Source organism: Centruroides vittatus, unplaced genomic scaffold (genome assembly GCF_030686945.1).
Source record: "Centruroides vittatus isolate TY-2023 unplaced genomic scaffold, ASM3068694v2 contig_487, whole genome shotgun sequence".
In the NCBI taxonomy this organism is placed as follows: domain Eukaryota; kingdom Metazoa; phylum Arthropoda; class Arachnida; order Scorpiones; family Buthidae; genus Centruroides; species Centruroides vittatus.
Genome location: NW_027122275.1, coordinates 315,695 through 331,070, shown reverse-complemented (window position 1 = coordinate 331,070; position 15,376 = coordinate 315,695). Strand labels below are relative to the sequence as shown.

At 30.7% G+C, this 15,376-nt stretch overlaps 1 protein-coding gene across 1 annotated transcript in view; it reads left to right on the top strand.

The window, feature by feature from the left end:
- Positions 1-61: 61 nt before the first annotated feature.
- EMC7 (ER membrane protein complex subunit 7) overlaps positions 62-15,376 on the top strand; it is a 48,284-nt gene continuing 32,969 nt past the window's right edge. Inside the window, exons 1-3 of the mRNA XM_067273742.1 lie at positions 62-377; positions 8,174-8,432; positions 12,832-12,912. Coding sequence (XP_067129843.1) covers positions 184-377; positions 8,174-8,432; positions 12,832-12,912 — 534 coding nt within the window. The 5' untranslated portion in view covers positions 62-183. The remainder of the gene's footprint in view (positions 378-8,173; positions 8,433-12,831; positions 12,913-15,376) is intronic.

Sequence of the window (15,376 nt, the reverse complement as noted above, 5' to 3'; positions counted from 1 at the left end):
TTAATACTGTTTTATCCTTATCATATTCTTTTAGGTACGATTCAGATGATTGGTCGTTTTGAGAAATTCAAAGATGGACGGACTAATCAAATCACGTGTAAATTCAACTTGAGATTATTCCTTAACTAACGTTAGGAAACGGAGCACGGCGCATTTTTAAAGTTCTAATTCATGTGAATTAAAATGTCGCAGTTTCCGAATTATCTTTTAATATTTATTGTAACTGTTGTGTTAAGGTGTATTTCGGGAGAAGAAGAACAAGTGTATGATAGATACACGATCGAAGGGAAAATAATTCCACCAGATGTAATTACGCCGGAATGGTTATCGTCTACGAGAATTCTTGTAAATGGAGGAGAACGATTTGGATTTCCGAAGTAAATTTACTCATATTTTATAGTTTACTTAGTTACTAGTCATTGATTTTCATGAAAAACATCACAAGAAAACAGATATGGGGTCAAATACCTTTCATACCTTTCATCTGTGTGTAAATATCATTTAGGTTAATAATAATCACATTCTGATAGTTATAACGCATCATACAAACATTTCCTTTAGATATTACTTACCTAACATTGGTCGTATTAATATGTTGGTGCTTCCACAAAAATCACTGTCTGAACCAAAAATTTTAAGTCTAAGTGTACTGTTATGTGTAAATGGCTGTGTTCAGCAGACTTGACAGTTCCGGAGTTGTTGAGTATTTTTCTGCTGAATGCCCTCTATGGTGGTGCTCTTTCGGAACATGTTTGGTGTTTTGACGTCACATTTGGTAGCATCTTTCGTTTACGCTACCTATTGCTACCCAAAACCGACCAATGAGGCTTTTTGTTCCGATGCAATGTCATTCGTGGTTTGGCTGATCAGAGTTTCAACGTAACAGCTACCGATTGCTCAGTTACAACTGTTGAGTCTGCTGAATGCAGCCAATGATCCCAAAAACACTACCTTAGACTCCTCAGAAATTCTTATTTCAGATAAAAATTTTTGATGAAAGTACCCTTTTTTTTATAGCTGAATTAAATCAAAACTATTTACATACATTTATTTGAAGATAAGAATTATACCTCAATTCAATATTTCCAGTAAAGAAATTCAATCATCTAACATTTTTGGCCACTACTTTATCGGCCCTTGTCAGGAACTATAAAATGGAAAAACTGTTCTATCAATATAAATAGAATTCCTTCGTGTTCTAAGTTTAAAAGTTTTAAATACGCTGAATACAGGCTGTGACGTATCTTATATGATGTATAGTTTATGAGTCTAGATAGTATTTCCATTCCCTTGGTATGTGAATGGCATCCGTGTTGATGCAGGCTCTACTCCTGTCTGCCCTGAAGATCTCTACAGCTTCCAACATTCTAATGTTTTGCCGGTCAAAGAGTAGTGTGTGTTAGGGTAGCTTGGTCCCGACAGGAAAATCCCCCAGATCGCTGGCATAACATACCAGAGCTGTATTAATCTGTTTCCAGTCGTGAAAGATGTAGCATCCAAATTGGAAGTTTGTGCAGAAACTTGTTTCTTATGGGCAAAAAGGTGCAATCCCACTGAAATTCAATGATTGAGGGAAGTGTATGATGGGAAAGCTTTTGCAAGACAATGCCACATCTCATTCAGCAGGCATCATGGAAGGCTCTACTTGAAAAATTCAAACAGATTGTATGCAAACATCCTCCCTATGGTCCAGATCTTTCACTTTGTGATTTCCATGTGTTTGGCCCCATGTAAAAGGACCTTTCAAATCTCCAATAAGAGTCTGATGAAGACGGCACAAACATGACTCGAGAATGGCTATTGCATACTGGATGAGAATACTTCCAAGAAGGAATAGAAAAACACTTTGATAAATGTTTAAATACACTTAGTGATTATGTCGAAAAGTAGCACTTGGATTGTACATTCACACAAATAAAAATTTTTGACCTGTATTTTTGACATAAGCAACTTCTTTAAGAGTCAGAATTAACCTTGCTTAAGACACTTCTAATAGGTAGAAGTTTTGATGCTAGTGAGAGTTAATTGAAAATTTTTGAAACAAATCCACAAGATATGAACAGAATGGAAATGATGCATCATCCTCAATATGACTGTTACAGATAATAAAACCCATGACCAATGAAATCAAGGTAAGAGTTTGAAACAAGTTTCTCATTCTTATATTAAACAACTTTGAAAAATTTAAATATTCTCCAACTTGATTGATGCAGAGATAAGACATGTGGGTAATCAATGTACTGTTGTACAAATAAAACTTCTTGCAGTACATGTATGTATTATACATGTCAGTGGAGTGCTGTCGGTGGAAGCGCTGCTTCCACCTTCCAATGACTTTCCCTTGTAGTTTCTAAAATATAAATTTTCATATTTCAACGTACTTTGAATTAATTAAAATTAATGATTTATTATAACTGCATTATGTATCTTATTACAAATTTCTATACTACATGTGAAAAAAATGATAAGATTGCTATTATATATTCGAATGTCAGTGGCAGAATGGAAGCGCTTACGAGACAGCTTCCACAGCAAGAATAACTGAATGATGTAAAGCAGCCAGAGGGCATTGGTGCATGCGCTTCCATCCTCACCCTGTTTAGCTGGTGGAAGCTACACACGTGTAACGCTTCCAACGATTCTATCCCTTAGACACTGGGTAAGGAGCTATCTGACTAAGTGAATTGTTTAAGATTTTAAAAAGTAAAGAGTATTCAATGTTATTTTTATGTACTTTTTTTGCAAAGTTATATTTAATTATAATTTTTTTTTAATTATACTGTAATTATATTGACAGCTTTCAGATATAAAATCTTTAGAATTTTTATCACTTTTAGATGTTAATAATTTTAATATTATGAAAAACAACTTTTTCAAGCGTGTTTTAATTCTTTAAATTAAGTAAATTTTATGGGAAATTTTTTGATTTATCTAAATTACGTAGTGAATTGCAATGTTTATATTTGTGTCCTGACTATATTGACAAGTAACTCTTAAACATAAAACATATTATAATTAATGTCAATCCAAACAAAGACATACTAAAAGAATTATATGATTTAATATCATTAATATTTACGGTACCATCTACCAGTGGATCTGCTGAGCGCAGTTTTTCAACCACGATGCAAATTCATACATTGGCCAGGAACACTTGGTCGGAGGAAAAATTGTCGTCGCTAGCGTGGCTTTCGATAGAAAAAGAGCTTTCAAATACGTTGATGGAGTCGATGACCAGCGTCTTTTATGATAAAGTAATTAATGACTTTGTGGAAAAAATCGCCGAATAGAGTTAGTTTATAAAAAATTAAAAAAACAAGTTTTTCTATCATTGTTTGTTTCATATCAATTTGTATTTTAGAACTAAAATACATAAATTATTTATTTTTGTCATTTCCAGTATTTGTTTAAAATGTGATGTACCGGACAGGTCTGACCTGTCATGAAAGACGCGAAAAAACAGTTAATTTAGAGAAAAATTTATTACTTTAAAAAAACATAGGTAAAAGTCGTTTGTAGTCGGACACCCATTGTTTATATCAAACTGCCAGGCAGAAACCATAAATCACAGAAGGAAGTCGTCCTATGATCGGTGGAAGATTGAATTCGTCTTTGATTTTGAATTTTTTCCCGCTCCAGGTAAGAGTCTCGTCACGTTTAGTAACCAGGGATCAACCACTCGGGAAGCGTGATTGAGGGAGAATGACCAATCAAAATGAATGAAAGAAAGAATGGAGATTGATATAATCTCCGACAATCGAGGACACCTCGCACTTGGTTAACACTCCAAATAACCAAAACGCCATGTGTCAACATGCAAAAAAAAAAAAAAAAAATACAATTTCTCGTCTATTGTGCCAACCTGTAACCCATGCCACTTCAGACTTAGACTGTGTCCCCGACGCCAGCAAAGGAAGTCTCCCCGTGCCCTACAGATTTGTCAATGCCACTGTCCCGGGGCCACCTTCGATCGACCCTCAAAGAACCACATCGACGCCCAGGATGTCCAAATGGCTGATTGTCCTAAAGCAAACTATTTTGTACATAGTATCTGTTTATTTTATGTTTTTTTTTTTTGTCGGTTTTTGTCAGATATGTCTCTTCCGCCACCACACACGTACGAATGGACCCTAGGCCATCACTGACGCGCAATTAACTGATTGCCTCTGGAAGTTGGCTTCTTACAGAAACAGCTTCCCTATCATCAAATGTTGCGGCACGCCACTGATACATGTACACCTGTTGGTACAATGTAAAGAATGTCATTTTTGTCATAAAAGACATTTTTCCACAGTGTCATTCTAAACTATGCTTCAACCTACAAACATGAACAAATATGATGATGGTTTCAGTTTGTGAAAACTTGACCTTTCATCAAATAAAGGTTTCAATCTCAGATATTGATGTGGAAGTATTGATAAATATTGGATCATCTGTTAATACATTGTTGGAAAGACTACAAGAATATTAATTCTAAAGATAATTTGTCCAAAAACTTTGAATATGGATCTATGAAACCTATTTGTGTATAGTCACTACTACTGTTAGAAATAAAAATATATCACTCAAAACTGATTTATATACAGTAGAAGAATTAATTTGAAATTACTAAGCAAGAACAACTCAGAGATACTAAGATTATTTAAATTTGAAATAAATACTATCAGATATGCTGCTAAATTTATCAAAAAAAAAAATTTTTTGGGTTTTTTAAATGATTAGGAAAATTTAAAAAATTTCAATTATCTCTACATATAGTTCAATCTATTGCACAATCTATTTGTTGTATTCCTTTTCAACTCTGACAAAAAAAAATCAAAGAACAAATCCAGAGATTATTAAAATTAGATGTCCTTGAACCTTTAAATAAACCTTCCTGGTTAAATACACTTTGTCCTGTACAGAAACCTAATGATGATTTTACATCTGTGTCAATAAGCAAATCAAACTAAAATGTTAATTATAAACTTCATACCTTTTATGATGATGATCAAGAGATGTAAGGAGCAAACTTTATTTCTGAACTTGATTTGAATATTGGATTTCATCAAATCAAACTGGATGATATATCATTCTGTTTTGATGACTGACTTTTCAGTAGCTTCAGGTGTTTTTTGATACAAATGATTATTTTTTTGGAATATTTTCCACTCCAGAAATTTTTCAAATATAAAACAAACCATTACAGGAATTCCTGGAGTTTTGAAATTACTTCTATGCATTCCAATTTGGAATGATGTTGACCTGAAGCAGATCTTGTGTAAGATTGAAAATGTTTGTCAAATTTACATTAAATTATATACTGGATTATTAAGGTTTTTATTGGTGTACTTAGTAATGGAGTTCATAACTTGAAGATGATACTTGTAGTCAAAAATTTACACCTTATTAATTCTAGGAATTGGTAACGTGAGTTTTTGACTAAGAGTATTATTTCTACCAGTTGTGTACAATGTTTATAATACATATTAAAGATAATATATTTGTGTGGGGGTTTGATCAAGGAGGAGCATGACAAATGACTTGTCAAGTAAAAAGAATGTCAAAAAAAAAAAAATTAATTCTGAATAGAAAGAAATATCATTTTAGATCACCAACAGTCAAATTTATGAGACATTTCCTCACATCAAAGGAAATATCACCAACAGAAGTGAAAATACAAGCTATCAAGAATCTTAAAAGAACCTACTTCATCTTCTGAAGTTAAATCTGTGCTTGGTTTAATGGGCTTTTGTGCAAGATTTATACCTAATTTTTCCAGAACCATTAAGACATTGGTATGAAAAGGCATCAAGTGGTCTTGAACTAATAAACACAAAAGCATTCAAAAATTTGAAATATTTCCTATCCAGTCAAATAACTTTAGCATATTGCAGACGAGATTATCCTCTAACATAATTGTGATGCATTGCATCTTATGGACTGGGAGCTGTATTACTCCAAGGACATCCAAATAATCAATTTACAAGTTAGATTTATAGCATATGCAAACAGACTTTTATCACAAACAGAAACAAGATATAGTCAGACCAAAAGAAAAACTTTAGGTGTCATTTGGGCATGTGAATACTTCAGTTTTTATCTTATGGAAAATGAATTTACTATATTAACAGATCATATATTCTCCATACTCTAAAAATTTTTCAGGAATCAAATGCTTAATATTAGATTTATAATCATTTAAATTTAAAGTTTCTGCAATTTTATCTTTTCCTTTAATATATGACAGTCTATCTCAATTAACACGATTTTCATAAAGGGAACATTGATGAGGAAGACATATGCTACGTCAGTTCCAATGTATACTATGCAGTCCACATACTTTGACTTTGAATGACCTTGCCAAGGCAATAAAAGACAATAAGGAACTGTCAAAACTGAAAAATCCTCTCAGGAAAAGGGAAAGAAGCAAATTTGTTTGACTTACAGAAGAAAATAATTACTGTAAATTTGGGATGAGTGGTTATAGTTTACAATTGTATAACCTCTCTTATGTCACAAGCCACTACCAGTCTATGTATGAGATCTAGGTAAAAAGAAGGTAATATGCATTAACCCCTCCATGCTTTCTCACTAAGATCATGTGACAACATCCTAACTGTGCATATAGCATATTTTCTTAAAACATTAAAACAAACAACAACACCTAATCTTACATATACATTTAAACTATGAATAAGTAAAAAAAAAAAGGCAAGTAAAAGTAACATAGATGATTAAAACAACAAAACACTCAAAATACACTTATTGCATGACTCATGACTGTTTGTCAATCCCTTAAAAATGCAATAGAAGTGCCTTCCAGAAGATCCTCTGTTTGCCTTTTGGAGCTACAGGTGCATTTACTGGCTTCTAAACTGGTTCCCTTCCATAACCAGGTACACATTTACTATATGCTGTATAATATGAAACCTTTTGCCTGGACTAATTTCAGTTCATTTCATCAACTTCTTGTACATAAAGGAATACAAATACGAATCGGACAGTTATTTAACAAAATGTTTAGGAAGATTTTTACAACCCTTTAGATATGACCACAAACATTATCCCTTGAGTAGGAACTCCAGTTCCAGGATCTACAAAATGCTCAGTGTGTTTGACTGTTTTTTGTGACCCTCCAAATTGTCTATGTAAGTATCCTTTCCACTCATCCATGTAAACCATGGTCCCAGCATGAATAAACTTATATACAACCTAATTTAATGTCTTTTCAGACCTCTCGTTAATGTAAATGACAAAATAGTCACCATCTTCTTGGCAAACACCACCCACAACCCAACAGGTTCCTTTTATTTTTCTACCTTTCTCATACTTCCTTTTACAAAATACTGTCACATCAATTTAAACAGTCTTACCTACTCTGCCTATTTCAAACTTGTCAAATTATGGGGTGGGGCAATGATCATTACATGCCTTACAAAATTTGCCCAATCCACACCAGTCCTGTGGCTAATACCTACAGCATTACAAGCATTAGTCAAACTACACTCCATGTAAAACAAATGTCAAATAAAAATAAAAATATCTCAACTAATATTATTGTTCCTTCCTCTAAAAGTTCGTTTGCTCTTACTTTTTGACACTTTGCACTTAGAACAATGATAAACATGATGTTTCAAACTGTCTTGTGGCTTCAAAGACCTCATCCTATGACATTTTTTACAAATACTATCAGAAGTTAAAAGTTCCCCTTGTAGCCTGAGGGGTAAAAACAATTTAGTCTCCAGATACATAGAAAAAAGTTTTTTTAGAGTTAACTTTTTAAACTCTAAAAAAAAAAAATTTAGAGTTTAAAGAGTTAAATGTTCTACATTATATTCCAATAATATGTTTGTTTTGTATGTACCTTGATGAAGGCTTACCTAGAGATTTTTTCTTTTCTTTCTGAAAAGAAAATTTCCTATTAATTAATAAAAAGTTGGTTTCTTGAAATCAGCAATGATTTATTTGTTTCTAAATTAACAATTGTATATTTTGTATATTGCAGAATTTTCTCAAATAGTCAAACATCCACAAGCCAGATTATTTTCAGCCTTTAATTAAGCTAATTATTAAATTATTAAACTAAAATTTGGTTAAAGATAAGCAGTTAATTGGCATCTTAGCACAAGATGGCAATTTGACTGCTTATCTTTTATAAAGTAAAATTAATAAATTGATTTTTTTTTTATAGGAGTGATGGTAGTTTTTCTTTAAGTAATTTATCACCAGGCTCATATGTTGTTGAAGTTGCCAATCCAAATTATGTATACGAAACTGCCAGAGTTGATATAAATTCCAAAGGAAAGTTCCGTGCACGTAAAGTTAATTACATTCAAAGCTCTTTAGTTCAACAAATAACATATCCATTGAAATTTAAAGTCCGTGGACCTTATAAGTACTTTCAAGTTAGAGAAACGTGGCGTATAACAGATTTCTTATTTAATCCAATGGTAAGTAAACTTTGATATTTGTTATATACAAACTTTTAAAAATTGTATTTTTACTTTCCAAAACAATTAACTTAAAATTTTCTGATTAATGGTAGATATATTTTTTTTATATTTAAAAATTGTTAATTGATTTAAAAGCTACAATTAAGCAAAAATTATTATAGAATTTTATTATTATCATCTTTATTATTTGTATATGCTTTTCTAAAACTAACAATTTATTACTGAAAAATTAAGTAATATTAATAAATATGTACTGTCATTTTTTGAAGGATTTTTTTACTAATGCTTGGAAAATTGCTACTTTGTAGGAAAACAGGTCATATGACTTAGCTAGAATGAATATGGACCTGTATGTTTGTTTACACAATTGTGAATATGGCATTCCACCAGATTAGAAGTTGGATCCTTCTTGTTCAATATCTAGTTATAGCCTAAATAGGTTCTCATTGAAATATGTTAAGAATTCAATCAATCAATCAATCTGTATTATTTGATATAATGGTCTGCCGAATGCAGCCAATGTTCCCAAAAATGCTATTGTAGACTCCTCAGAAATTCTTACTTCAGATAAAAAGTTTTTGTTAAAGTACCCTTTTTTATAGCTGAATTAAATCAAAACTATTTACATCCAATTTGAAGATAAGAAGTATACCTCAATTCAATATTTCCAGTAAAGAAATTCAATCATCTAATGTTTTTGGCCACTACTTTATCGACCCTCGTCAGAAACTGTAAAATAGAAAACACAGTACTAACTATGTCATAACGGGTGTTATGTTAAGAATTCCTGCCTGTTGGGTTTGCTTTTCCAAATGATAAATTTAAAATTTAAAAAATTTAATGCAAATTTTATGCATTTGAAAAATATATACTGTCTTTCAGCATTAATTTAATTTAGTTTAATTCAAACAAGAATACTGAAATTCTTGTTTGAATTAAACTAAATTAAATTAATACCAGAAGACAGTGTATATTTATTGGCTGCAAATTGAAAAAATTGTAGATTTATAAATTTTCACTGTCGTCTGTTCGTCCATCCATCTGTTCATCCATATGTCTTTCCTTAATCTCGAGAACAGAATTAGATAGATGAAATTCAAGACCAGATATGGAAGGATTAGGAGCAAGAGGCCCTGATTAACTATATACAAACTTCCAATGCAAACTGGAAGTCATGTTATTTTAATTCAAAACTTCTTCCCTTAATAAATGACTGGCATGACTCTATTGTTAAGGAAAGTATGATGTACACTACAGGGGCAAGCAATTACTAATTTTAGGCAGAGAACATATATTTTAAATTAAATAAATTAAAAATAGGATTAAAAATTGCAGCTTGGCTATAATAACAAGCATAATTGCTTGTTAGTTATACAAATTTGGCATCAAGTATGTTTGTCAGTTCTATTAAGTAATAAAAGTATAAACTTTAAAATATAGTTTAATTTTTTAACTAGCAGTTTTAGTTACAGATTATATATTTTTAGATTATAGTTTTGTTGCATTTTAGATATGAACAGATAGGATACAACATTTGATTTAAATAAGATATATTGTCTTGGAAATAGTAGACTAACTTGAGAATGCTTATCACAGAAGCCTTAAGTTTACAAAAACAATTTGTCATAAATTGTAAAGTGTATTTGTAATGTATGTTAATCTCCTTCAGTGAATAATGAAATCTATTCAAAATTTATTTTTTTAATACAGACTTCAATTTATCTAGACAATTTTTTCAAAATATGTTAATTAAAAAACATCCAGATACAATAGTTTATTTGTAGGCCATATTCAGTTTAATGTTCGGTTTTCATTGTGATTATGAAACTTAATGTAGTTGATTGACCAATGTTGTTTAATGGTATATTCTTACTTAAAAATTAAAATGCCAAAGTTTTAACTCAGATCTAAACATATAATTTACATTAACAAAAAAAACTATTATCATTTAATTTCAACAAGTTTTCCTGTATGTCAGATTAATAACTTCAATGTATTTTACTTCAATGTATTTGTAATAGTTCTTAATATGTCATTTTATGTGATGTTATATTCAGATCATTGACACACATCTCTAAAACATGATTATCTCTTGCAGACTTTTTATTTTCCTGTCTGTAATTTCAAATTAAATAGTTTACTTGGAAGGAGGAAATGCACTGTAATTTTAAAAATCATTTAGCATATTTTAAGTTCATATTGGCTGTATTTAGCAGACATAACAATTCTGAAATTGTTCAGTATTTTTCTGTTGAATGCTCTCTGCATAAAGTTACTTCAGAACTCATTGAGTGTTTTGACTGCAGTTAGTAGCAGACTTCATTTATGTCATCTTTTGGTAGCCATAACTGATCAAAGATGGCTATACTCATACAAGTGAAGTAAATATTTACAAATAAAAGCATATGCATTATAGTATTAATTCAACCATACAAAGCTATCAATAACTAAAGAGAGATACAGTTCCTTGTACAGTACCTTGAAGTTAATTCATTCCAGGAGGCCATTTGAACTCTGAATTATTAAACTTCAAATCAGTTTTTTCCATTAGAAATAATGGAAAGTGAATTATCTATTCCCAAACTAAACAATATCCATTTTGATAAACTTAAACAACAAATACACATAATTTAAGGTAAAAATAACACAATTAAATGCTTTATATAATAAATTAAAGTGAAAACAATAAATAAAATACATAAGTACTGTATAATAAAATAAAAATGTGGTGATGTTCCATTCTTAAGATCACTGTGCAGCTGTTTGGCTTTTTCATAAATATTTCCCTCAGAAATGATATCACCGGTCAATTGCTTCTCATTTATTTAAACCAGGAAGAGTTTTTCCATTGCCTCAATATCATGTGATGTGGAGGACAATGTTGTCACACTTTTAGCCAGATTTGCTGCTTTTATTGCATCTTTGTTCTTAAGAATGATGCACGTTATCCACTTCAGCATATTGAACATAGCCACCAGATCCATCACATGAAAACTACTGTCATGCTATGATAAGTTTCTTTTTCATTGCCATCATCATTACTGCAACCTTCCTCTTTGTTGCTTCCATACTTTTCTTGGATAACATGGTTAATAGATAGGTAGCAGTTACATATAGATACACTTGCTCTTGCTACCTACCTATTATACAGTAGAGAGTCGTTAATTGGAACCCTGGTAATTGGAATCGCCGGTAATCGGCACAATTTTCAGTCGGACTGTGTCATGCTGAATTGAACGTTTTTGATACTAAATTTACTTCTAAAGTATAATTTTCATGTTTTTATATTCTTCAATATATTTATTTTGTTTATACAAAATGCAGAAATAATTTTTAACGATACGATAGCCTCGATTATTATTATAAAAATTTTCGTTAAGCTTAAAATCGACGAAAATTCAACACGAAGCCACACGCAACAGAGAAAAATTTGAACATCGGACAGGTTAATATATTTTTTCGTACATAATTGGTAATCGGAACAAATGACTAATCTGAACCATCCCAGTCCCCAATTGATTCCGATTTTCGACTCTCTACTGTATATATATATATAATCTCCAAACATGCAAAAAAAAACACTGAAACATATGAGCATAATACAAGAAATGCTTTCACAACAAGAGTGGGACAACAGATGGTGTTTATGCTACAAACACATATTTTCACTTAGTCAACCTTCAAAGTTAGTAGAGACGTTGCAGCCGACATTTTCATCGTGAAAATGTGAACACCGGACATTCAGCGTCGCCTTCCTGTAAGCCTAGATGTTTGACAATGACATTTGGAGTGTTGAGCATGATTCCACTGAAATTCCAAATGCCATTGTCAAACTTCTAGACTTACAGGAAGGCGACGCTGAATGTCTGATGTTCACGTTTTCACAATGAAAATGTCAGCCTTAACCTCTCTATTCATTCAAAGTACATACAAGGTATCACTGTTTATGCAAAATTTAAATTTAAGAATGAATTTAATTTGCTTCATAGAATGTTTTTAAGTTTTGGAAATGAGTGTAATCTACCTCATCAGTCACTCATCAATTTATAATTCATTGTTCAGCAGTCATTGCTAGCTTAGCAGTTTCCTCTATTATGCTTCTGCTCAAAGCTTTTTTTAATTTTTTTGAGTTAAATTATTTTGGATTTGAAAATATATAAAAATGGTTTTGTTGTTCAAAATTTCTAGACATTTTGCAGAAATTATATTTAAAAGAATGGAAATATAATTGTTGTTCTTAATTATTAACCTAAATTATAAAATTATTTATTTTACTTCTAAATTATTTTCAAAGAATATATTTAACATTTCTCAGCTCAGATTTAAAATGTTATTTTACTCAAAATCAGAAATTTGGTAAAACTTTACACTAATCTAAAAATTTGTTTTAATGTAGGTATTGATGATGGTTTTGCCACTTCTTCTAATTATGATTTTACCAAAGATGATGAATGCAGCTGATCCAGAAACTCAAAGGGTAACTACAGATATGTTTATAATGAATAATTAATATTATATAGAACCTTATAATTTAACCTGATTTTGTTTTCTTAATTTTAAACTTGAAATTTTTTGAAAATAGTTCTAGAAATTGAAATAAAAACAGATAATTGAAACACTGTTCTGAAGACAAATTTTCCAATTGTTTATAATTTGAATGGTTGAGTCCAAAAGAAAGTAAATGTAATACAGTCAAATCTCAGTTTTCAAACATAATTCGTTCCTAAAAGTTGTTCTCAAACTGAAACAAATTTTCCTATAAGAAAGAATATAAAATGGATTAATCTGTTCCTGACCCTGAACAAAGCCTTTTTTTACTTTTTTAGCTGTATTTTATTCATAAAAATGCCTACAAATGCGCAATATATTATAATATATTATTGAATTGATTAATATAATAAAATATATAATTTAATATATAATATAATATATCAATTCATTTATATATATATATATGTTATGGACAAAGTGATTAATATGGCATTATGAATAATGACCAACAAAATTGGGTATTGTAATAAATTTCAATAATTTGTCAAATTGGCCGGTCATTATGAATACTGCTATCACCTAGTTGGGCAAAGTGATAATAATAAGTTGAGAAAGTGATCATACGACATATGCTAGCCACTCGGCACTTAGTTGCACGTGTGTATTGCGTTTAGTACCGAATTTGGCGGCAGTTGCGACTGTTTGTGCTCTTGACAGATTCCTCCCGGTGGGGAGCCACTGTCAGGCTGCTGATTGTTTAATGTCACTAGTTACTTATTCACGGTAGTTCTTGAACACATGTATCAATAACTAGTATGTATCAATATCTAGTAATGTTAAACAATCGGCGGCCTGCCGGCAGCTCCCCTCCAGGAGAAATCCGTCGAAAGCACAAACAGTCGCAACCACCGCCAAGATGGTGCACATAGGTAAAATTTTGCCATTTAATTAATATAGTTAATAGTACTTAGTTTTAAAAGATTACATGTTCTTTTTAAAATACTTTGAAATAATTCACAAAAAATAAATATTTCTAAATGAAATAAGTGGAGGTTTTTTAATCAAATTTTAAATTCGGTACTAAACACGATACGTGCACGCAACTGAGTGCCGATTAGCTAGTGTATGTCGGATGATCATTTCTCAACTTATTATCATCACTTTGCCCGACCAGGTGATAGCAGTATTCATAATGACTGGTCAGTTTGATAAATTAATCAATATTTATTACACTGCCCGCTCTTTTTGGTTATTATTCATAATGACCGGGTATTATGAATAATGCCCAATTAATCACTTTGTCCATAACATACATATAATATATTACAATATTATATTAATACATTTTTGTTATTTAATTTAAATTAAGCATATTTAAACATGAATTCTTGCATGCCATTTATATTATGTGAATGTCAATTAATGTGGGTTTTATTAATTAATTTGATTTAGATTCAACTGCGGCATGTACTGAAAGATGGAAATAGTATCTTTTTTTCATTCACATTGAAATCTAATGTAAATAGCAACATCATGGATGATTCATATTGTGACATCTAATGACATGAGGTGATCTCCAACATCTAAATCAGTAGTCTTGTTATTGATTGGTCAGGCTATCTACTTTCTTTAACATAGGAAGTATAGGGAGTTGACCATCTGTCTCTGTAATTTATGGCCTGTTCTTGTGAAGTAGCTTGTTCAGAAACCAAGTTATCGTATGGTAACTAGTGCAATTATGAATTTGAAATTCTGCTTGCAAACCAAATTACTCAAAAAGTGAGGCATTTGAAAACTGAGGTTTGACTCTATATAGGTATACACTATCATTTGAATGTGAGAAAGAATAAATCAAATATTTTAATCGAATTATGAATGCAATTGGCATCACGCTGAAGTAATGCATTGATTTTGGATGGATAATTCTGTTATCCGCGCAGTTTTTAATATATTTGTTTCATCCTTTTATTTAAAAAAGATAAACTGGTTTTTCTAATCAGAACTATTTAACTAGGCAAATTTAAAAATTAATCATAAAATGTAAATTATATTTTAATTACTTCAATTAGTTAATTTAACATTATGATGAAATCAGCATAATGTTCTTTTTACCATTATATTTTAAATCTACAATTCTTGAACAATAATATCTTCAGAAATTTTTTTCTAAAAATTATGAGAAAAAATAAATTATTTGGCATGGTTAATATTATGTTATTAGCAGTTGTGCCTGGCATTGCTCGAGCAAAAAATAACAACAGCAAAGATTAAGATTATTAGATTATTTTGTACTTTTAACCCTTCTACTATATTATATTATAGTATTTGATTTATATTTACAAAGGTTATCTTATGTAAGAGTTTATCACACTGAATGCCTAATCTAACACATTTTAAAAATTCTTTAAATTGTGTACAGTAGAAAAATAAAGAATTTTAAAAATGTGTTA